Here is a 24,243-nt window from a genome sequence, read left to right as displayed (position 1 = left end):
GATTATTTTCTTTTTTTGAACTAGAGGATGTTTAGTAAAAATATCAGACCAGTAAGGCAGAAAGAAGAGGGAGGAAGCAAGGGGAAGAAATAGACCTCTAAATTGAAAAGAAGTAATAATTAAAAGTAATGAAAAACTATTAAGTGAATTTAACTCAATTGCATTCTTGCCTGCTATGTCCAAGGCATGAGGCAACATGGCATAATGGATAGAGGGCCAGACTTGGGGTCTCTTTCCAGTCAACAAGAAACTTATAATGAAAAAGAATGGATAATAAATTTGGAAAGAAATCTAATTCTTGTGAAGTTGGTGATAGTAGAGTTGGTAAAGGTGAAAGTTTAGGGAACTTTGTTGCTTGGTGGTGGCAGATTCATTGACAGCCCTAACAGCATCAAGCTCCCTGAACAGAGAGGAAGCAATGGGTACAAGCAGAGCTATTGGTCATCATGAGAAGGTCCATTTTGTCGCTCTAGATGGGAGCAAAAGAGAGAAGAATAGGGACTGATATTTGGGCTTTTGAGGTATAAAAATTTAGAGAATAAGGAGTTCATTGAGAGATGGCTCGCGTTTTCCTGGTCAAGGAGGAGATGAAGTCTTCTGCTAAGAGGGAGAGGGGATTGGGTGGTTTAAGTTTGTTGAATTAGGCCATCAATCAATAAATACTGTAAACACCTACTATCTGGCAGACATTGCTAACTTCTGAAAATACAAATATGAAAAAGAAAGACAGTCCCTGTCCTCAAGTAGTTTACAAACCAATGGGAAGACAACACAAAAGAAAGCTGAAAAGTAGAGGTGAGAGGGAAATGTACTTGGGGCCCAGTGGTGCTAGAGAAGTTAAAGAAGTCCAGAAAGAGTGCATCTACATGGGAAATGAGGAACACTGTTGGGGAGAAGGAGAATGGTTTAGTATGGCCTTTGTGGGAGTGTCATAGAAAGTCAGTAAGGAAAAAAAATAAGAGAGCTTTATGCATCAATGAAGGCCCATCTTAGATTGAACAACATAAATTCATAGTAGTCCTATTCAGTGTGTTTGTAGTCCTCCAGAATTTGTAGAGGAGTATGAAATGCAACATTAAGGATGATACAGCAATTGGGTTTGGGATGGGACTGATACAACATGGTGATGAAGGATTTGATGGTAAAGGACAATGCCAGATTGAACTGGTTGAAACTATGAAATCAATATTTTGAAGGAAAGACAATGATGTTATAGTTGAGATAATAGAAGGGAGTGATTAGAGATCATGATAAGGATGAACAATAAATGCAAATCAAGATTGAGGCAGATGTGGGAAAAAGTTTATGGGATTGCAATCAGAGAGAATAATTTCAGAATTCTGTATCATAATTGTCAGATAGTTGAGGATAGTGGAGAGGTCAAGAATATGACTGTTCTGATGTGCAGCTGAGTTGTAGTGAAGGTATAGATGACGGGAGCTAATGATGATGAACTAGAAGGCCAGGATATCTGAGGGAACATCAACACGTATATTAAATTCCTCATTTACAAAGGTTGAGGGGGCGAGAGGAAAACTATGATTCAGTCTCTCAAAAAAATAACTTCTAAAGAAAGAAGGGGTAGGGAGGAATTAGCTACAGGTAAAAGCAATCAAGACCTCCATAGGGTGAGATAGAGCTATAAAGTCTCTTAATTGACAAAAATAACTCAATAAGCCCACTCTGTACAAAAAGGGGGACAGTTGGATCAAATTTGGCTGAGATTAACTAACAATAAAAATCATTATGATCTTTAAAGTTTCAGTATGTGGTACACCCTCCACACCACTGCAGGTGGTTTCATGGGTTGTTGTGATTATAGTTTTTAATCACCTTTTTGTCAACCTTCAGAAGGTATTGAGCCTCTCTGTGTTTTCAAGGTAAGTAGTTCTCCAAGTATGGTACTGGGACCCAGTGTTGGCTTTGCAAGGTTATCTGAAGGATTCTTTGTTTCAAGACTATCTTCATAATAATACTAGCATAGTCTAATTTCTCCCATGGTAAATATTGACCCACATAAGCAAAAGCTCTTGGGGGGGGGTCTTCAGTAATTTTGTCATGAGACCAAAAAGCTTCAGAAGTAGTGATCTTGACCAATTACTTGACCAACATTTACTTGTATAGAATCTACCAGAACCTGTGCTCAAATGGCACAGAATTTAAGAACCCAACTCCTTCATATTACAGGGACATCTGAGTAGGACTATAGTGAAGGCATTGAAAACAACTTGTTAAATGAGTTATACCTTGTTCTATTTATTTTATTTTATTTTATTTTATTTTATTTTTATTTTCTATTGAGCATCATGAAATTCAGAACTCATATAGTCTAAAGAACAATTTGCCTCAAGCAGGAGGTACATTAATTTTATTTAATTTTATAAAATGTTATATATTTTAGAATTCTTGTTCAGTGTTAAAATTATGATTAAAGCATTGCTTCATTGACTTATTTAACCAAATATCAGTCAAGGCAGAAGTAGCATCCCAATTTATAATTACAAAATTGAGGAAAATCATGAAGAAATTCATTTGAAGATGATTTTGAAATCAGCAATTTCATAGTAGAGTGGTAACATGATGTAATGAATACACAGCAGGCCTCAGAGTCTGGAAGACATAGATTCAAACTCTCTCTTTGACTGTCTATAGAAACATGAGAAAACCACTTAACTTCTCAATGCCCCAGGGAATTTTCAAGAAACCAATCACCAATTATGATTAAACATTTAACATGGGTCAAGTACTGTGATAGTTTCTGGAGATATGAATACAAAACCATAGCATTTCTTGCTCTCAAGGAACTTACATTATACTGAGGAGTCCCAACATGCTTACATAAAAGGAAATAACATATGTGCATATGTAGATACATACATATGAAATAAATAGAAAGTGATAAAGGTCACTCACAACTGAGAGGAATCTGGAAAAGCTTCGTGAAGGAAATAATTATTGAATAGAGCCTTGAAAGGGCTCCAAAAGAAGGCAGAATATTACAGTGATAAAGAACAGATTTTTCAAAGGCACTGAGTTGGGGGATAGAGGGTCAGTATGGGGAAGAGTGAGAGGGCCACTTTTGCTGGAGCAGAGGTGTCAAGAGTAAGCCAGAATCAGATGAAAATGTAATTGGAAAATTTTTAACAAAATAAATAAAACTATACAACGTACATAATGTTCATTTGTGGTTTTCTAAGTCAGTATGCTGAAAGCAGGCATCATTTTTATTTGTATTTGATACCACTAGGCACTGTATGTTCAAACTTGATCAGACATTGAAGACGCCAAGATCATCCACTGCATCCTGGGCCATCGCCAGTCATTTTGACTTTTGTCTTGCCATTGGACTTTCATTACTCTGGAAGAGAAAGTGAGGCTGACAATTTTGTGTAACTCTGACTCACTTAAATCCAATTCCCATGCAATTCAAGACATCACCCCATGATGTCATTGGTCCTCTTTGAAAACAAAGAAAGAACAATGATACCACTAGGCTAGAGCATAGACTTATGAGATCCATCTAGAAAGATAGAATGGATTTGGATCATGAGGAGCTTTAAATGCCAAACTGAAGAAATTGTATTTTGCCATTGTTGTGACAGGCAACCACTCTCATTTTGGAGCAGAGGAGTGATAAGTTCAAACTTGTATTTAGAAATAAAAGTTTTGTAGTTATGTGAAAGATGCATGGGAGATAAGGAGAGATTGATTGTAGGGAGACCAGTTGGAGTGACAGAAACCTGAAGCAGAGTGGTGTGGTGAGAGTGGAGAGAAGGGGAGTGATGCAAGAAATTTTGACAAGGTAGAATTGATAAGACACAGAAACTGAACGGATATGGATGAGGATAAGTGAGAGGGATGGTTTTTAATCTAGGTGTCTGGAAGAATGCTGGTACATTCAACAGAAACAGGAAAGTTATGAGATAGGTTTAGTTTAGAGATAAGTCCCCAGTCTGTACTGAGGGGAGAGAGTTAGAAAGTTTCAACACCAGTACTTTGCCCCATGAATGAAATGATATATCCAGACACCCCTTCTACCCCCCACAAAAAGAATATTCTTCTGTATAATTATGCATTAAATTTTTTCAAGCATAGCAACAGCAATTCAAAAAACTGCTATTTTCTGTGTATGGTCAACTTATGCTCTGAAATAATTGCTTTTGCTGTATCATGAGCAGTTATTTTCTAGAGCAAATATACAGTGATAAGTATGTGGATTTATTGGAGGTAATTTCCATCATTAAAAGCAGAACTCATTCTAAACACAGTGTGATTATTCTCGTGAAGACATTTTAAGCTATTTAAGGCCAAAGAAGGGTATGATGTGACCTGTAGTAATCTTTTCTCCCAAGTGACAACATTTGATCGACAACGTAGCCTAACAAAGTTAGCTTTGTCAGGAACATCAGGTTTGAAAAGTGTGGGCACTGCTCTGTGGTTGGAATGTTATGATTGACTTGACTGAAGGTTAAGGTCAGAATAGTTCCTTGGGACTCTATTCTTACCAACTGAGAATGGATGGCTCAGGCATATTTATAGTTCAGCTATGACTTCATTGTCAAAATAGTAAATAGTTTAAAATTCAATCTCTAGCATCTCTAGCCATCTACATATCTGTGTTACACACATACACACATGCATAAATAAATATTAGACTAGATTTGTGATCACATCTGGTGTACTTTCTTTATCTCTGCTATAAAAATCAGTATGCTATGGAAGTTGTGAATGGCCTCTGTAATCATTACAGTGCTGGTACAGAGGCAAAGGTTACATGGTTTAAACTGATAACCTTACATCGTGTCTAGACTGCATGTTCAAGTATTTGTGGAGAAACCTATTTTTAACCCTTTTTATACACAAGTATTTTCAGTGCAAGAAGCAAATTTGCCCTCTGGACTGGCTGCCAGATATCGCAATGTCTATATAGGTGATTATGGGTTTAAAAAAAGGCCAAGCTTTAGTAGCAGCAAAAATAATAAGAATAAAATAAGAATAAGAATAATTTTAAAAGTCCCCAGATTTTTCTATCTTTAATACAGACAGTAGGTAATTTTCTTAAATCTTCTTTCAATGCCTTTACCTGCACTGCTCCCCTCACCCCCAAAAAAGAATATATGTATTTTAACACATATTCATCAAAGGATCTGGATACTAATTGCCACTCTACTCATTAAAAGCTTGAGAAATGAATGTCCCAAGTTTTCTGATTCTCAGGTTCTTCATCCTTACAGTGGAATCCCACCTTCTTGATCTTTATTTGACTAGTCTCCTAATCCAAACTCTCTCCTTATTTTAGGTTTTATGACACTGCCCTCTCTTGGTTCTATGCCTACCTAATTATTTTTTGTTGTTGTTCACTATTGTCCAACTCTTCATGACCCCATTTGGGGTTATCTTGACAAAAATATACTGGAATGGTTTGTCATTTCCTGCCTGATTGCTCCTTATCAAGTTTCCTTTGTTGGATCATCATCCCTATCCTATTTTCTCACTGTGGTGAAGGGTGTATCCCTTAGGTTCTGCCTTGGACATCTCTTCTCTTTACTTTTCTTTCCACATTCTCTTACATGGTGAGCTCACTAGTTCCCATGGAATTATCATTTCTATGAAGATGACTTCCCAATTTGTATTTTCAGCCCTAGTCTCCTAATCCTGCATTACAGACTATCTGTTACAAATTTTGAGCTGGATATATTATAAGCATCTCAAACTCAGCATTTCTAAACTATAACTCATTATCTCCCATCCTCCAACCTCCCCCCCCAAAAACAAAGAAACAAAAAAACCTCTTCCAAATTTTCCTGTTTCTGTTGAGGGTCTACTCTACCCCCACAGAGATTGCAAAAGTGATTTTCCCAATGCACAAGTCTATATAATTTCCCTACTTGATAAATTCCAGTATCTCCCTGTCAAATAAAAACTCCTTTGTTCATCATTAAAGCCCTTCATAAATCTGTCTCAACTTGCTTTCCATCATTATTATATACCATTCCATAATATACCATTCCCCTATCAATACTGTACAGTTCAAACAGTGTCCCTTGTGCTCTCATCCAAAACATTCCATTTCCCATCTCCATTCCTTTGTACTGACTTTATCCCATAACTTACATGCACTTCTTTTTGCCCTTGAAGACTCAGCTCATGTTCTATCTTCTGCATGAAACCCTTCATCACCTCCAGCCTCACCTTTGCCTTCCCCTTTCCTTATGACCCTGTGTATCTTTCATTTGTAACTTAATTATTACAATATGTAAACATGTGATCTCACCTGATAGAACCTAAGCTCCTTGAAATCAGGGACAGTTTCACCTTTGTCTCTGTATCTCCAATCTTATAACTGCCTGGCATGCATTAGATGTTTAATAAGAGTTGGCATTTCTATAAGGCTTTAAGGTTTGCAAAGTGCTTTATATATGTTATATCATTTGAAATAAAAATAGCACTATAGTGGATGTTATTAGGATCAAATAAGATCATTGATCTAGAACTGGAGGGAACCACAGAGATCTGGTACTCTACCTTGTCCCTACCTCCCCTGCTTCTATCAGTCACCTTTAATAAATGAGGAAAGTAAAGCCCAGGATGTTAAAGACTTGTCCAAGCAAAGCAGTGACTTCAATCCAGACCCTCCTACTCTAAATCCAGGATTCTCCTCTTTTCATGATACACCATGTTGCTTCTCCCTTTGTAGTAGAGTTCTCATTTCTAAGTCCATTGATGGTCCCACCATCCCCTGCTTTGACAAGTCTTCAGAAAACACTAGGGATCAATGTTAGTAGGCAGTCTAGCAGCTAGGTGATACAGTAGTGGAGTGCGGGTCCGGGAGTCAGGAAGAACAGCTTACTAACTGTGTAACTTTGCGAAGTCACTTAACCTGTTTGCCTCAATTTCCTCAACTATAAAATAGGGATAATACTAATACCTCCCTCCCAAGGTTGTTGTGAGGATCAAATCAAATACTTGTAAAGTGCTAAGCACAGTGCCTGGCATCTAGTAGGCCTCTTCTCCAAAGCCTTCATACTTTTTTTTCCCTTTTGAGACTTAGTTGCTATTTTTTTTTGCAAGGCAATCAGGGCTAATTGACTTGCCCAGGGTTATACAGCTAGTGTCAAGTGTCTGAGGCTGGATTTGAACTCAGGTTCTCCTGACTACAGGGCCAATGCTATATCCACTGCACCACTTAGCTGCTTCCTACAATGTATTTCAATACATTATCTCATTTGAGTCTCACAGCTATCCTGTGATGTTGTTACTATTGTCATTTTCATTTTATAGTTGAAGAAACTGAAGCTGCAGGGGAGTAAATGATTTGCTCAGGGTCACGCAACTAGTATGTGTCTGAGCAGGATTTGAACTCGGGTCTTTCTAACTCCAGGCCCAGTGTTCTATGTGCTAGGATACCTAACTATCTCTACTTTAGATTGATTACACTGGAACTGATGCTTATGGTTATCATGGAGCAGAGATAAAGGGATAGGAGGGTGATAGGACTCATAGCTTCCATGAAGTACTGGAGGTTCTCACCTTTGCAACTTATTGAGGAGATGTTGGAGAAGTGGAGTCAGATGATGGGGAGGTAGGAGGAGGTAAAGGGCAAGTGAGAACAATCCATCTGTTTGAGTTTCTTCTGCATTCCCCAAGCCCCATTGAAGTCTGGAGTACTCTGTCTTATTTGTCTCCAAAGTATTAATGGGAAGAGTCTACCTGATCAGTCAGTCAATAAGATAATTATCTAATAAATAGATAATTTAGCCCCTGTTATGTACCAGGTACTGTGCTAAGCACTAGGGATCCAAACAAAGGTCAAAGACAGCCCCTGTCTCAAGGAATTCACAGTCTAATGGGAAAAACAACATGCAAAAAACCACAAAAAGTAGGGAGGTAGGAGGCACGTTAGATAGAGCACCAGATCTGGAGTCAGGAGGATCTGAGTTCAAATCTAGCCTCAGACACTTACTACCTATGTGACCCTGGGCAAGTCACTTAACCCTGATTGCCTCAAAACACACACACTCACAGACACACACACACACACACACACACACACACACACTATGAACAAGATATTGACAGGATAAATTAGAATCAACAGAGAGAAGACACTAGAATTAAGGGGATTGGGAAAGACTTGTTATAGGCCAGATTTTAGCTAGAAGTTGAAGGAAGGTGAATATAGGGAAGGAGAACATTTCAAGTATGATGGACAGCCAGTGAAAATTTCTTGGGATAGGAGATGGAGTGTCTTGGCAAGGAACATCATGGAAGCCTGTCACTGTATCACAGAGTATGTGGAATGAGGCATGTAAGGCATAAGAAGACTTGAAAAGGGGAAGGGGCTAGGTTATGAAGGGCATTAATGTCAAAGAGAGAGTTTTATATTTGATCTTGAAGGTGATAGGGAGCCACTGGAGTTTACTGAATTGGGGTTGACATGGTCAGACCTGTGCTTTTGAAAGATCAAAGGGGATAGACTATAGTGGACAAGAGGCTTATGGCAGGCTGACCAACCATCAGGCTGTTGTAATAGTCCAGGCACGAGGTGATGTTGGCCTGTACTATGGTAGTGGCACTGTAAGAGGAGAGAAGATGGGAGGGATGTTACAAAGGTGAAATCAACAGATCATAGCATTGGATATGGAGTGGGAGATGAGACAGAATATAGGGATGAGGATGATACTTAGATTGAGAGCCTGGGGGGTTTTGGAGGATGATGATGCCTTCAATGGTAATAGGGAAGTTTGGAAGGAGGGAGGGCTTTGGGAAAAGATAATGAATTCCATTTGGGACATGTTGAATTTAAGGTTTCAATATGACAACTAGTTTGAGATATCCAAAAAGCAGTTGGAAATGCAAGAAAGTTAGCTTAGTTTAGAGTCACCTAAAAGTCTGGATTCAAGCTGATGGGCAAGAGACCTTGAACTAGGCCCAGGGAATACTGTTGCATGGGGTTTCTCTTCTGGTCAGATACTCTGAGGGTCTTCCCATCCCAGACTGATTCTTTTGTGAAGACAAACTAGGCCATCTTTTGCCTCAACTCTTACCTAGTCTTTAATTATTGAATGGGTGTTGACTCACACAAACTGAGACTTGGGAAAGACCTTAGCTTAACAAGGCCAAAGGTCTTCTCTGTATCCAGGGCCATCACCAGTCATCTTGACCTATGTCTTGTTACTGGACTCCAATGACGCTGGAGGAGAGAGGGAGGCTGATGACTTTGCACAGCCCTGCCTCACTTAAATCCTAATACTTGAAAGTCAAGACATCACCCTTCTGATGTCATTGGTCCTTTTCTAGAAGGAAGAATGAACAACAACACCAACTGCTGTATGGAGAAGAGGGAATAATTCTGACTCTGCTAAGATGGTTATGGACCTCGCACCTTACAAGAAGCAGAGTTACATGATGGGCAATTATAGATTGGGATTATAGGAGCTGGAGAAAGGGGAATGGTAAGGAATATTTGGCCATATTTATATGGCATTGAGACTCACATAGTGCTTTCTTCATAAACAACCCATTGAGGTGGCTGGTCTAATAATGATTATCCCCATTTTACAGATGAGAAAATTGAGGCTTACAGGAATGAAGGGATTTTCCCAAGGTCATATAGTTTGTCGGGGTTGTTTCTAGGTCTTCCTAACTCCAAGTACAGCAGTCATTAATATCCAGTTGAACACTGTCATCTGTGAAGACCATAAGATATAAAAAAGACATGACAAGACATTTCTTTTTCAATGTGCCTTTCTCTGTTATTTCCTGGCCCTGGATATGTTGCATGGATAGAACACTTGGGCAAGAGTCAAGAACTTAATTCCAATCCTGCCTTAGACACTTACTAGTTGTATAACCTATTTGCCTCAGTTTCTTCAACTGGAAAATGAGGATAATAATAGCACCTATCTCCCAAAGTTGTTGAGAGGATCAAATGAGATCCTATGTATAAAGGTGCTATCTAAATGCTAGCTACAATCGCTATTATTATCATTTTTACTTTTAAACTGAGAAAGGAAGTATTCTTGTATAGAGTTATCAGAACTATTGAATTAAGGAGTAATATCCAAGAAAGGGCTCACTTCTACAAACATGATTTCATAAAATTATAGATTTAGAGATGAAAAGAGCCTTAAAAGTCACGTAGTTCAACATCCTCTCATCTAAGTTCCTGAGAGGATAAAGTTATCCAAGGCTAACTGAGCTCACTCAACTGATAGAGATGAGATGAGACTGAAACCCAGGTCACAATATTACAAAATCACTATTTTTTGCAATGTAATTCAGTTTTACTCTTTGCAGGAAAATTTTTCCTCCAAATATGTCCTCATTTTAAAATGTAGTAATTTTCTATTATTATTTTAGTATATACCAGAAGTATTTTTACTTTGCAAAGATATCTCATTTAAGGGGAGCAGGTTATATCTGGAAATGGACTATATTCCCACTAATTGTTCAAGTTTTGGAAAATAATATTTATTTAGATGTATCAGTCCTATATTTTATAAATCTCTGTCTTTTACAATCACGTTGCACAAAACACATAACCCTGCATCAGATGTGGAATGGCTAAGCAAAGTATGGTGCATGGATGTAATAGAATGTTATAGAACTCTGACAAAACATGAACATGAAGAATTCAGAGTAGCTTAGGAAGACTTATTTTAACTTGTGTAGAATGAAGTAAGCAGAACCTGGAAAATACTACAAAGAATACAGTAATACAAATGAAAAGGGGAAAAAAGTGAAAACAAACACTATATAGTTATAGTGACCAAGCTTGTCCCTAAAGAGATGAAAAAATGCCTGTCCTCTTATTTTCAAAGGTGACCAGATGGTGTATGGAACATTTCATGTGTTGTCAGAATTGGTTGATGTGTTAGTATTTGTGAACTGCTTTTTTTTTACATTCTATTCATATATATATATATATATATATGTAAATATATATACATACATACATACATATATAAATATATGAGAGAAAAAGAGAGAGAGAGAGAAAGAGAGAAAGAGATTGAGATTGGGGTGGTAAAGGAATATATTTGAGAGTGAACATGATGTAAAAGCAAAAATAATAAAATTAGTAAAAAAGGTGACTGTTTAGAAGTTATTTGTACAAGTGTCCAAATTAAACTCCTCCTTTTCTTTAAATCAAAGCATGGGTAGATATGTTAATAATTTTCCACTTTATTTTTTCAACCCCTTTAGGTCCATGGGGAAGATGTTCAGGTAACTGTGGACCAGGTGGTATTCAGACTCGAGGAGTGTGGTGCTTTCACATAGAAGGTTGGACAAGTCTTCTGTCAAACTGTGAAGAGGCTGATAAACCTGAAAAGGAGAGAAGCTGCTTTAGAGTATGTGACTGGCACGGTGAACTCTTTGAGTGGGAGGTGTCAGAGTGGCAGATTTGTGTGCTGGCTCCAGTTCACGGTGAAGTCAGACCCAGGACTACTGAGTGTGTGACAGCCCAGCATGGACTCCAGCACCGGACAGTACGTTGTATTCAAAAACTGAACCGAACTATGGTTATCAGGGAAATCTGTGAATATTTTGCACCTCAGCCACCCACGGAACAAGCTTGCCTCATTCCTTGTCCCCGGGACTGTGTTGTGTCTGAGTTCTCACCATGGTCTGTGTGCAGCAAGGGGTGTGGGAAGAAGCTGCAGCACAGGACTAGATCAATCATTTCTCCCCCACTCTATGGAGGTGTGATGTGTCCAAATTTCACGGAATCGAGGGCCTGTGACTCTTACATTCCCTGTCCTCTTGGGGAAGAGGAATACAAATTTAGCCTTAAAGTTGGACCTTGGAGTAAATGTAGACTGCCTCATCTTAAGGAAGTTAGTTTAAGTGGAAGGACTATTCTGGACTTTAGCTCAGATTCAAAAGAACAGGTCACATTTAAGCACCAAGGCTATAAGCCTCACCATCATTCCAAGCCATGGGATGTAGAAATAGGTTATCAAGCAAGACAGGTTCGATGTACAAGGAGTGATGGGAAAAATGCGATGTTAAGGTAGGATGACTTAAATATTGACATGTTTATTTCATTAATGTTTATAGGTTTATTTTCCAATAACTTTTACTATATAACTTATATGTATATACATGCACATGTTCATATATGTATATCTGCAACATGTTTATATATGTAAAATTGAAAAAAAAAGAAATCTAAAATCTCAGGCACATTTATGCCATTTTAATTAATTATAGGCAATAGACTAGGCATTCATTGTTCTGCATGACAGTATAATTTATGGTTATTATATATAACTTATATCCTTTAAGTTTCTTTATACAGCCACATTTTCATATTTTGTCCATGAGCTCAACAAAAGGAACAAGGCATTGCTGTTATTGAAGTGAATAGAAACTTTGCTGCTATTTAGTGTGGATAACTCAAATTCACTTCCCTTCCAGGTTTTAGATACAAATATGTATTACTTTTTGTCAATGTCATTAACTTTCAAAAATAGAATTGTGTGTGTGTGTGTGTGTGTGTGATGGTAGGTTTACTCTGTGACTTTTTTTCCCTAACTGTACATCTTTTGGAAAGCATCCTTTATTCTAGTGCTATCGCACAATCCCTAGTTTGTGACATGTTGCAGCTTGCTTGTGGATACCATGGAACTCTTCATTACCTTTTGAGTGTTGTTGTTGTTGTGGACTTTATTTGAGTTCTGTCATATCCAAAATATGTTTATTATTCTCTGATAATTATACCACTAAGTTGAAGCACTCTACAGTTGTGAATTGAGTTAAAAGAGTTGGCTTTAATAAGAGTATTAGGTTTCGTATCAGCACTAATTGGAATTGGCACATAAATGAAGAGCAAAGGGAAATCAGATGTGTGATAACATTGGCTATGTTTTCAAAATTATAATTGTTTTATTTTAGCCCATATTCAGAGAAACTCAATCTGAATATCAGGAAGATCTTGAAAGAACTATTATTTTAATTTCTCCCCAGATAATTTAAATGAAAGCATCAAAGCATCGCCAATTTTCTTCAAAATTAAAATACCTTTCAATGACACTAGTATTATCAAAAACACACATTTCACAGCAGTTACCATTATCATCGCTTGATATTTGCTTAGGTACTTTCATTGTTGTAAATCCTAGGAGGGGTACAAAAGACTGTATTGATTCTTATTTCCTTTCATCTTAGAGAATTAATATATTTTACCCAGGATACTACCGGGTATACTGATTTGGGCCACTTCCAATTATAAACTATGTCAAGGAGTGATTTGATATTTCTTATTATCTCCTTTTTTTATGTAGCCCATTGAACTTGTAAATTACTTTGATCTTTATTGTTTGGACATGTGAGTCATCCTGGCAAAATATTCTTCCCTAACCTTCTGTACCTGTCATCCTTGCTAGTGATAGTAGATCCTACTCTGTCTCTAAAACTCTACCCTGGGGTTGAGGTGCTTTGATTGGTGAGTGAATGAATCAACCAATCTACAACATCTAGTCTGTCCTGTACAGTGCTTGACATTCCATCTTGCCATCTAATGAGATCTACCCAATTTAGGAGTCTTACCATTTCCCCTGACACTGGGCTCTTAGCCATATTACCTCCCCTCCCTCCACTCCTTTCTTGGGAACAACCATTAAATCAATACTTCCACTACTAGTGGAGATGGTGTTGCAATCTACTGCCTCGTGCCTCCACTCATAATCTTTGTGACTAACCAGACCCATGGTTTCTAAAGTGAGAGCCATGACCAGGAGGTCATGTACAGGAGTACAGATGTGGAATAATTTCAAGAGGGCTACAATGTTACCCCAGAAAGTGTTAGATTAACCAATCAGAGCGTGGGGAAATTGAGTTGCATCCTCTCCTTACCTGAGAAGATAATTGTGGGGCTTGTCCCTACTACAACCACACTTACCCTTCACTCATTATGACCACACACTCCTTGAGGCTGCCCCCTGGCCTCCATTGTGCAAGCTCCTAACCTCCTCACCTTCATAGACTGTTAACCCCTTAGGACTGTTATTAACTAAGCTCTACACAGGCAGCAACAAGAGCAGGTATCATTAGGAATATCTCCCCCACCCCCAACCTCAATATACTTATGCCCTGCCCTCCCCCTAGATCACTATCCAAGTGCTGAAGCACGTACCCTTTGAAGGACAGTTTCTGTGCCCAAGGCATTGACTGATGAAAGAGTAAGAGCCTCTCCCTTTTCCTTTTTGAACCATGAGCCAAGCAGTGATATATATATGTCTATATATGTATATATATATATATATATATATATATAATTTCCCTTCCCTGGCTACCACTACCCTATATGTGTTGTATCTTTATTAGAATGCAAGGTCCTTGAGAGGGTAGGGGCTGTTTTGCTTTTGTATTCATGATCTTGCTGCATAGCACAGTACCTGGCACATAGTAGACTCATAATGAATGCTTTTTGATTGAAAAATTGCTACAAGCACAGACATTTCTGGTTTACATATATGTACATACACACATATGTATATGTATATAGATATAGAGATAAATAGATAGATAGATAGATAGATAGATAGATAGATAGATAGATAGATACATAGATAGATAGATAGATAAATAAAGTAGATTGGATAGAATACAAGACTTTGATCAGGAAAATAATGCCTACCACTAACAATACTTTCTTTGTAGCTGTAAGGAAGTCACTGAACTCCTCTGAGTGAGCTTCTGCTTTCTCACATGCAAAATGGGTGTAATAACATCCACAGTAGGTACTACACATGATTGTTGCTCAAATGAGATAATATACATAAAGTGATTTGGAAATGCTAAAGCATTATGCAAATGTCAATTATTATTGTTGTTATTGTGAAGGGTATATTGTTAAGAAGGTACTAGTGTATTATTTGCTTTTACAGAATGACTGATTCTGAGAGACTAAAGTAATAATTGGTGGCATTCTTTTTTCCTACGTGAATGGAAGAATTTTACCTCATGAAATAACCTGTTCCAACACTCTTTTATTTTTGCAATATCAAGTTTCCCACTTCTGTTCAAAAGGCTACTGGTATTTTCCCAGCTTAATGGATGACCTAGAGATCAATGGATATAAAGAGCTTTTCTGAAGGGATCAAAAACTTTCAAATGATATCATTGGTAAATGGGAATCTGGTAGGTGTGTGTATGTGTGTGTGTGTGTGTGTGTGTGTATGGAGGAACATAACTATTGTGTGGTTTCAAATAACTGACATTATCAATTTCAATTTAGCAAATATTTATTAAGTACCTATTTGGTGCCAGTAATTGGGCTGAACCTTTGGGTAAAAAAATAACAATCCTTTTTTTTTTTTTTTTAAAAAGCTTATATTATACTGACTTTGTTTCTACTTGATCATTTACAACTCTTAAAAGATAAATTTCCCTTTTAAAACTTATCATTAATTAAAAACTTACCACAATTAATTAAAACTTACCATAGTTAAATTTCTCTTGAGATCTGCTACTGTTTATTATAGATATGGAATTTTAGGGGCCAAATGCATTTTTCAGACATTTTTACTATCATCTTGATTAAGTGTCTTTTTTTTAAGTAGGAAGATTTGATTTTTATTCTCGTGATGTCATTCAATGTGTTCGCTTTTCTAAAAGTCACTTTCTCAATTTTGGGCAAAACAACAGTTTTAATTAATGCCTTTGCTGGCTCACCCATTGATTGCTTTAACTTTTGATAAACACCCCAAGCAATGTTCTCCTCTGTTAGCCTCACAAACCTTCAAACTGCTATATTATTCTTGATGCCACTGTGTTCCGTGATTATTGATTTGCCTATTGGGTTTAAAGATCTGGTTTTATTGTATCACTGTACACCTTAATTTTTCTCTTTCATTTTGCAGATGGCTCATCATTCTCACTCAGATACCAATGATCTTCTTATTTTAGGTTTATTTATTTTTTATAATAGTCTGCCTTACAAAATAAAATACATCTCTGTATTCATTTTCTTTTATGCAGAAGTACATTTGAGTTAGAAAGCCCTAGTTGTGGGGTGGACAATCTTAGGTAGTATGCTTATGAAAGCAATTGAGATAAATGGCTGGAGTAAATGAAGAGTCAGTGAACTGCTTCAATTTATTTTTTTTCTTAGTGTTTCAAAGTTTTTGTAGTGCTCTCTTTAAAAAAATTACTTGTTTAAATTCTGAACAATAATCACCAAAAATAAAGAAGAGCATTTTCCACATAAATTAGAACACAGAAAGAAGATTTTATATGTAACTGTGAATCTCAATTCCATATGACTTACTCTTTTAAAAAGGTATATAATAAATTCAACCTATTACTTTCCAGACAGTCTGGCTTGCCTGTACTTCCTTATGAACTTCCTTTTTTTCGCTCTCTGTGCAATTTAGGAAAAAAAAATATTTCAGTGTCCCTTCTCATTTGCCTTTACTGTCTCCTTCTCTCCCTTCCCCTTCCTTCTCCTCCCCATCTCTCTTCCCTTCTCTTCTTTTTTTCTTTTCAGCAGACCACAACTACCCCCTTCCCATATTTTATCATTTTTTTTACTGTGTAACAATGTTATAGTAGGCACTCTCTTAATTTTTAGCTTTTCTCCCATTCCTTTTTTTTTTTCTTTCTAAATCCCATTCAGGACCAAGAAGTTTGTTTTGCTTCTGTCTATTCCCTCCTCACTATTAACTGTCCCCTTCTCCCAATCCCTGCCTATTTATTTATCGAGTTGAATATATTTCTCCACCAAGCTCTTTACGTATATGTTTGGGTATATGTGTGTTTAGTCCTTCTTTGAAAAGTTGAGTCCTTATTTGAAAAAAGAAAAAAGGTTCTTCCAATGGCTGCTCCCCCAACCCTTTCCTCCATATTTCTTTATAGTCTTCTTCTCATGCAACATCAGATAACAAAAAGCAAATCCACTCCCTCCATCCTCCTTCCTACACTGTTTATTTTATTTAAATTAAAGGAGGTTTATTCATTTTATCTTCCTTTTTCTTTCTCACTTTATAATTCTCAGGACAGAGCCAATTTACCCACAAGTCCTCTGTTTGTCTTCATTAACTTCCTTAATACCCTTAGAAGTCATTAAGGTTCTGAAGGGACACTTTTTATTTCTCTTCCATTAGAATCTCTTTTCTTCAGCCTCATACTTCCTCCTCCAGTTGCTCTAATAATTCTAACTATCTAGGTTGTTCTTAGAACTTTGTACTTAATTTTGACTTTTTCATTAGGAAATGGTTTAAAAGTCTATTCAATTAAAGGTCCATTTTCTTCATTCCCCTTAAATGCCCCTTCTCTCCATTGCAGAATTATGCTCAGTTTTGCAAGGTAAATTATTTTTATTGTAAGCTCATCTCCTTTGTCTTTGGAAATACTGTATTCTAACACTTCCTCATATTTATAGTAGAAACTGTCAAGTCTTGTGTGATTCTGACTCTAGTTCCACGGTATTTAAACCTTTTCTTTCTGGATACTTGCACTATTTTTTCTTTCACCCAGAAGCTCTGAATTTTGGTGATAACATTCTTGTAACTCTTCTGTTGGCATTTCTTTCAGGATGATTCTTTGCTTCAGAGAATTCTATCTTCACTTTCTCATGTGGTTCTAATTAATGCAGGCCGTTTTCATTATTATTTCTTGAAACAGCATGTAGGCTTTTTATTAAAATTTGGAATTTTCAGGGAGTCTGATTATTCTTAAATACTTTAAATTATTAAATTCTCTTGTTCTTTTTTTGCAAGTCATTTTGTTTATGACAGCAAATACCTTGCAGTTCCTTCTACTTTATAATTATTTGATTTTGTTCTAACATTTCTTGCTGCCTCATGGAGTCATATTTTTTTGTTTTGCCTTTTCTGCTTTTTAAGGATTCCATTATTTAAACTAGACTTGTCACTTTCTAACTTAAACTATTTTTTGTCTTTTCAATTCTTTCCTTTAGAGATTTTATTTCATTTTTTTTAAATCTCTTGCTTTATTTGTGATTTTTTTTCTTTTGAATCTCTGTTTATAGTTATGAAATTACTTTATTCTTCTTAATCAATTTTTTTTATCTTTCTGCCTGTTACAATTCTTTCTAGTGTTTTGTATCTTCTTTAGTTTACTCATCTCTCCTGCCATACTTCCCAATTTAGGCCATTTTACCAAAACCAGGCCTCTTTCCTCTTATACTTTTGGGCTGAGCCACAGGTCCTGCTTCATCTTGACTTGGGTTCCTAAGAAGACCTTCCTCTTGGATTAGTATTCTCTTGGACCTTTGAAGTTCAAAGCACTGGATATTTAAGGCCTTCTATGACCTATTAAGACAGAGAGTTTTGGGCTTTGTAGCTTTTAGTCCTGGAGTGTGAGTATGAAATTTTCTATAACCACATTAATTGTTCCCATTCCTGGTCACTTTCAAAGTCCATGATGTGGGTTTCTCATATGCCAGTGGCTTTCTCAAAGGAGATCTCCACTCTCACTTCCTTTGCAGATGTCCCATATCTCTGATCCATCTCTTGTCTCTCTTAGAGACTTCCAAATTGTTTGCCTACACTGGCCCTAATTTTTTCTAGGAGAACACATGTCCAATTGCCTATAGGCTTCTGCCTGACATTTTCTGCAATTTTGGGGTGGAAGAAGTCACTTACTTTAGTTTCTTACTGGCTTTCTTGCTTATTATTTAATCTTATGCTATTTTTAAGTTTTTGCTGCAATACATGTATAGGAGCTGGTTCGTCTGCCTTCAGGCAGCCATGTTGGCTGGTAGCCCTTTTTTGCTTTAATGGTTATTAAACAGTCACTTTTTAATGCTAAATTTGAGGGTTTTTTTTTTTTTAGAATTTGGTAGTATTCTTATTTAATATGACTAATGTTCCTGGTGGGATAGATTTTCTCACTATTCTAGCAAAAAATGATTGAAAGAAAGAAACTTTGGAAACCAACAAAAATTTGTTTGTTTTTAGCTATCTTTTAAACCTATCATTTCTTCTCAGGCCATACTTATGTAACTACAGAGACTAAGGTTCTCCTGAAAGATAAGTTAAAGAATTACCTGTTATGTAGTAACTTTATAGAAGGAATAGCATTTAGAATGTAAATCATGTGATCTCTCAGAATTTAAAATCTGAAATAATAATGTGGACACCTATATGTATATGTATTTATGTATACACAAATGCACACAAAGACAGGTACTGCATACATACCACTATAGGTTCTACGTACAAATAAATACTGCATACATATGTATGTATGTGTACCCTTCTACCTTTAATGCTTCCTCTAGGGACTATAAGAATGACACCTAGTAAGTGCTTAATAAATGTTCACTGATTGGTAGTGAATATTTTTTCTGTTCTCTCTTCTATCTCTCCTCTCACAATCTGCCTATATTTTGGTATGAGTTTATTTTTTCCTGGTATTTTAGTATTCTATTTATTTGATTCAGAGACCGTATTTTTTTGGATGGTGGTGGGTATGATATAAAAAGTTCCAGAAATCTGTAGATGTGATTTTTCTCTAAACTAGCTATGGGACCTTTGACAAGTCACTGAACTCTAAATAGCAATAAAATGAGAAGTCTGAACCCTTAAGTCTCTTTCCATTCTAACATTTTATGTTCATTTTAGAGAAGCTATTAAGTAAGGTTCTGTCTGGAAAAAATAATGCTAACTTTGAGGGACATTTTTTTTTAGAATTTGGTAGTATTCTTAATTAATATGACTAATGTTCCTGGTGGGATAGATTTTCTCACTATTCTAGCAAAAAATGATTGAAAGAAAGAAAGAAAAGAAAAAGAATCCACTTTAAAAGATTTTTGAAAGGTATTTGAAAGATTTTCCTCCTTAGGGGGAAAAAAATCTTTAACCATGATTTAATATCATTATTGAGTTCTTTGATAACTTTATTTAATAATGATGGTTATAGTGAGAAGTGGCAGTGTAGCATAGTGGATTGAAAATTGGCATTGGATTCAGGGATACCTGGGTTACAGTTCTGCTTCTGGCATATACTGCTGGGTAAGTCACTTAACTTCTTTATTATCCCAGGCTATTTTCTAAGACTCTAAATTGTGGAAGAATTGTTGATCTTCATTTGCAAAGAGCTTTTCCTCACTGGAGAGTTCTCTATACCAATTCAATCATAGGTTTGTGTCAGAATAAGCATTTTCAATTATTAATAATAATAATAGCACCTGGTATATACACTTAAGTTCATAGAATATTATCTATACATGATCTCAGTTGGTTTGATTTAAATGGTTTTATGTTTATTACCTATTATAAAGATTATAACTATCATATTAAATTTATATAATAAAATATCATAACTTATTATATTAAATTATAAAGATCATAACTTAATACATTGAAATTGGAACAGCACAAACATTCGGAGTTCAATTTCACTGAGTATTCAAGAAGAGAGGTATTACCCAGGTTGTATGTGATAGTATGTCTGAATATCAAGCTAACCCAAAATTTATTTGTGTTAGAAAAGATAAACTCATATTAGTTGTTTCATTTTAATTTCCATTTTTATCATTGTTGAATTTAATGGATTTTTTTTTTTGTTTTTAAGGAATCTCTGCAAATGAACCAATTAAATGTACATTTGCATTACGCAAAATTGTCAGTTAAAAATTACTGGTAAAATATTCTCATATAGGAAGGTAATAGAAACAGGAAACCTTAAGTCAATTAATTTTATTCCAACTCTAATTTCTTTGTATTCTTTAAGAAAATGATTTGCTGCTTAAAGTATAAAATAGGGAAAATGTGACTAGGCAATAGATCATGAGAAAATCACCTAGGTGGGGAGGTTTCTAGTGAACTGAAAGCCCAATAAGCATTAACCATGGAATTTGGAATCCAGAAAGAGTCACTATGATTTTAGTTGTTATTGTTTGTCTTTCATTCTCAAAGAGGACCGTGATATTAGGAAGGAGATGTTATGACTTGCAAGTGAATTGGATTTAAATGAGGCAGGGCTGTGCAGAGTCACCAGCCTTACTCTTTCCTCCAGAGCCATCTGGATACATTGGCAAGATATAGATCAGGGTGACTGAAGATGGCCCAGGATGACATTAATAAAAGTATAGTGTCAGATGAATCCCTATAGTATCCCTTTACAATAGACATGGAGATTCAGGCTTTGAATAGGGATAGAACTATGGATAATAATTTCAGATTTGATGGAAGAGGCTTCAGTGGTGATCTAGTTCAACCCATACCCTTTCCAACATCGTCCTGAAAGGTTATCTAGGCTCTACCTAAGGATCTCCAGTGATATTTCCAATACCTTACAAGTCAACCCATTCCCATTCTTCAGTTGTTGCTCAATTGTTTTTCAGTTTTGTCCAAATTCTTCATGACCCCATTTGGAGTTTCTGTGGCAAAGATACTGGAGCTATGTCTTTCTCCAGCTCATTATGTTATTCTAGAAAGTTTTAATTGTTGGGAAATCGTTCTTTTTGGAATCATGTTCTCTGTAATGTCCAATACCTTGCTCCCAGTCTCTCTCTCTCTTCCCTATCAATGGAGGCCTTTCACAGAAAGTTGGAAAACCTATGAAGTCCCTTCTGAATTTGAGATTCTGTGATTGACCAAAATCAAGAGTCTCTAGGAAGGCATCTCAAACCTACATTTCCTTAAACAGAACAAGTTAATTCCTCTTCCATATGACAGTCTTTCAAATGCAATGCAGTTATCATGTCATCTTTTCTCCCAGCTAAACAACTCCATTTCTTTCAACCAATCATTGCATGGCATTGCTAACCTCTGAGGTCCCATTCAGCTCAGCAATTGTATTATTCTCTATATTAAATATATATACACACACATATATACATCCATATATGTACATGTAAGCATACACACTCATATATGTATGCACACATATTAGAATAAAGAGACCTCAAAATTCCCCTCCAAAAGCAGTCAGATGAACTTTAAGAACTCTCCTCATATACTTCTCTATTTCTGAAGATTTGTATTTAAAAGTGTGACAATATCCTCATTTCCATCTAGATGCATATAACAGTCAGGGGCTTCACAAAACACTCAACTATGCATTTAACAGGTTATAATCTTTGGCATTTTTATTCATATGATAACATTAGTTCAGCTGGCACTAAAAAAAGTCTCTAAAAATAAAAATTGTGGGAGAGGAAAAATATATAGTTTGCACTCCATTCAGTTTCACAAATCAATTCAGGCTTAGATAATGTCAACTCTGGCTCTTACTCTCTCCTTTTAATCTCTTCTTCCTTCTTCGCATTTATTAGTGGGTTTTTTTTTTCCTAAGTTAGAATTGGGTAAATATTCTAGCTTCCCTGAAAAACTTGATATCTGGTTGTCATTTCATCTTGGACATTTTGTTATTCATTTAGGTAAGCTCCTACCATATGGATTACATCTGAGCTGTGGTCTGAGCATCAACATTTGCTTAAGACTCAGCACTTGGATGAATGGAAGAATGTTTAACATAATTTTACTCAAGTAGTTCCATTAAAAACAGAACTCCTTAGTGACTCTAGGAAGGCCTATGCTTTATTGTCTATATAAATGCTATATTTAAATAGCTCACACAACATTTAGAACAAGATTTAAAGAAATGCACGTACATAGGCATAATTAAGTACTGTATTATCATAGATAATATTTATATACTAATTTATGGTTTTCAAAGTGCTTAGCACGTGTTATCTCTATAAATGAGGAAACTGAGGCTGACAGAGGTTAAGTGACTTGACCAGCCTCACAAATCTAGTAAATTTACACACCTAGTAAATGTATGAGATTTTTAAGACCCAGTACTCTATTCACTTCACTGCTCTACCTGGCATAAGCTCCTTAAGGGCAGGGGCTATGTCTTATAAACTTCACATCTTCCAGTGTTTAGCACAGTGCTCTGGACACTGAATAAATGTTTGAATTAAATTGAATTAAGTCTCTTTCACATTTTCAGACTTGGTCTATTACTTCATTTTTCTTCAGGCTTGAATTAACTTAACCAAAATCTCCAATGTTTGAATTTAGAGACAGAGCCTCCTGAAGCTTTTCACAGTCTAATATGCTTCAGGGATTTAGGGGAGCTTTGTGTTAATTTTACAATATGTATTCAAACAATTTTTACGTGGTTTTAAAAAAATCAAAATTGCTTCTTTGTAAATGGATAAACTTTATTCTACTTCCCTTCTCCAAACTAACTGTTCTTGTGTTCTTTTGTTTACTGACCATAAGTAGGATTCATGAGGTGGAAGTTTCAGAAAGACAGATTTGGGATCAATGTAAGGAAAAATTTGGTAATAGTTATAAGGAGCCAAACATGGAATGTTCCAACTCAGTAAATATACCTTCCCTATCAATGGAGGCCTTTCACAGAAAGTTGGATGACCTATGAAGTCCCTTCTGAGTTTGAGATTCTGTGATTGACCAAAATCAAGAGTCTCTAGGAAGGCATCTCAAACCTACATTCCCTACAGAAATCTTACCTCCAGTTAAAGCTAGATATCTCAATAAATGTGAAGTAATGGAGGATGACGGTTATCTATCGACTTTAGTAATATAAATTTCATTTTAAGTTTATAGGTTTAGTTGTATTTCTGGTGGAATAATTATTACTTGGGCAATTTGTAGCTCCCAAGACTTCATTTACAGATGAATGTTTGTCAAGTAATTTGCAAATTATAAAGTGCCGTATAAATACTTAATAGTCATCATTGCCTTAAGCATCTCTTTTTCTTCCATTTACCAAGGAATAATGTGTATTTTTTGAAAGAACATATCAACATGAATTAAAGATCTGATATCTGTTTCTGAACATTTAAGCAATATTAAGTTGACTATTTAATCAATGTCTATAATTTGAGGGCAGCTAGGTAACATTGTGGATAGAGTGCCAGGTCTGGAGTCAGAAAGACCTGAGTTCAAATCCTGCCTCAGACACTTACTAGCTGTCTGACCCTGGGCAAGCTACTTCACCCTGCTTGCCTCTATTTCCTCATATGTAAAATGAGCTGGAGAATGAAATGGCAAATCACTCCAGTATCTTGTCAAGAAAACCCCAAATGATGTCACAGAGATTTGTACATGATGGAAAATGATTAAACAATAATAATAACAAAGTTAGTTATTTGAATTTGACCCCATAGCATACTACTACTACTACTAGCATTTATATTATGCTTATTAAGTGCCAGCACTATCTCATTTGGCCCTCACTATCCTAGGAGGTTAAATGCTATGTTGTATCCCTATTTTACATATCTAAGGT

General features: G+C 36.1%; 1 protein-coding gene across 1 annotated transcript in view; it reads left to right on the top strand.

Moving 5' to 3' along the window:
- The window catches only part of THSD7B (thrombospondin type 1 domain containing 7B), a 901,933-nt gene that overhangs the window by 187,763 nt on the left and 689,927 nt on the right, over positions 1-24,243 (top strand). Inside the window, exon 2 of the mRNA XM_027835643.1 lies at positions 11,209-12,016. Within this exon, the coding sequence (XP_027691444.1) occupies positions 11,209-12,016 (808 nt within the window). The remainder of the gene's footprint in view (positions 1-11,208; positions 12,017-24,243) is intronic.

This window comes from Vombatus ursinus, unplaced genomic scaffold (genome assembly GCF_900497805.2).
Source record: "Vombatus ursinus unplaced genomic scaffold, bare-nosed wombat genome assembly UNPS02014816.1, whole genome shotgun sequence".
NCBI classification, from domain to species: Eukaryota; Metazoa; Chordata; class Mammalia; order Diprotodontia; family Vombatidae; genus Vombatus; species Vombatus ursinus.
This window is presented reverse-complemented; position numbering and strand designations above follow the sequence as displayed.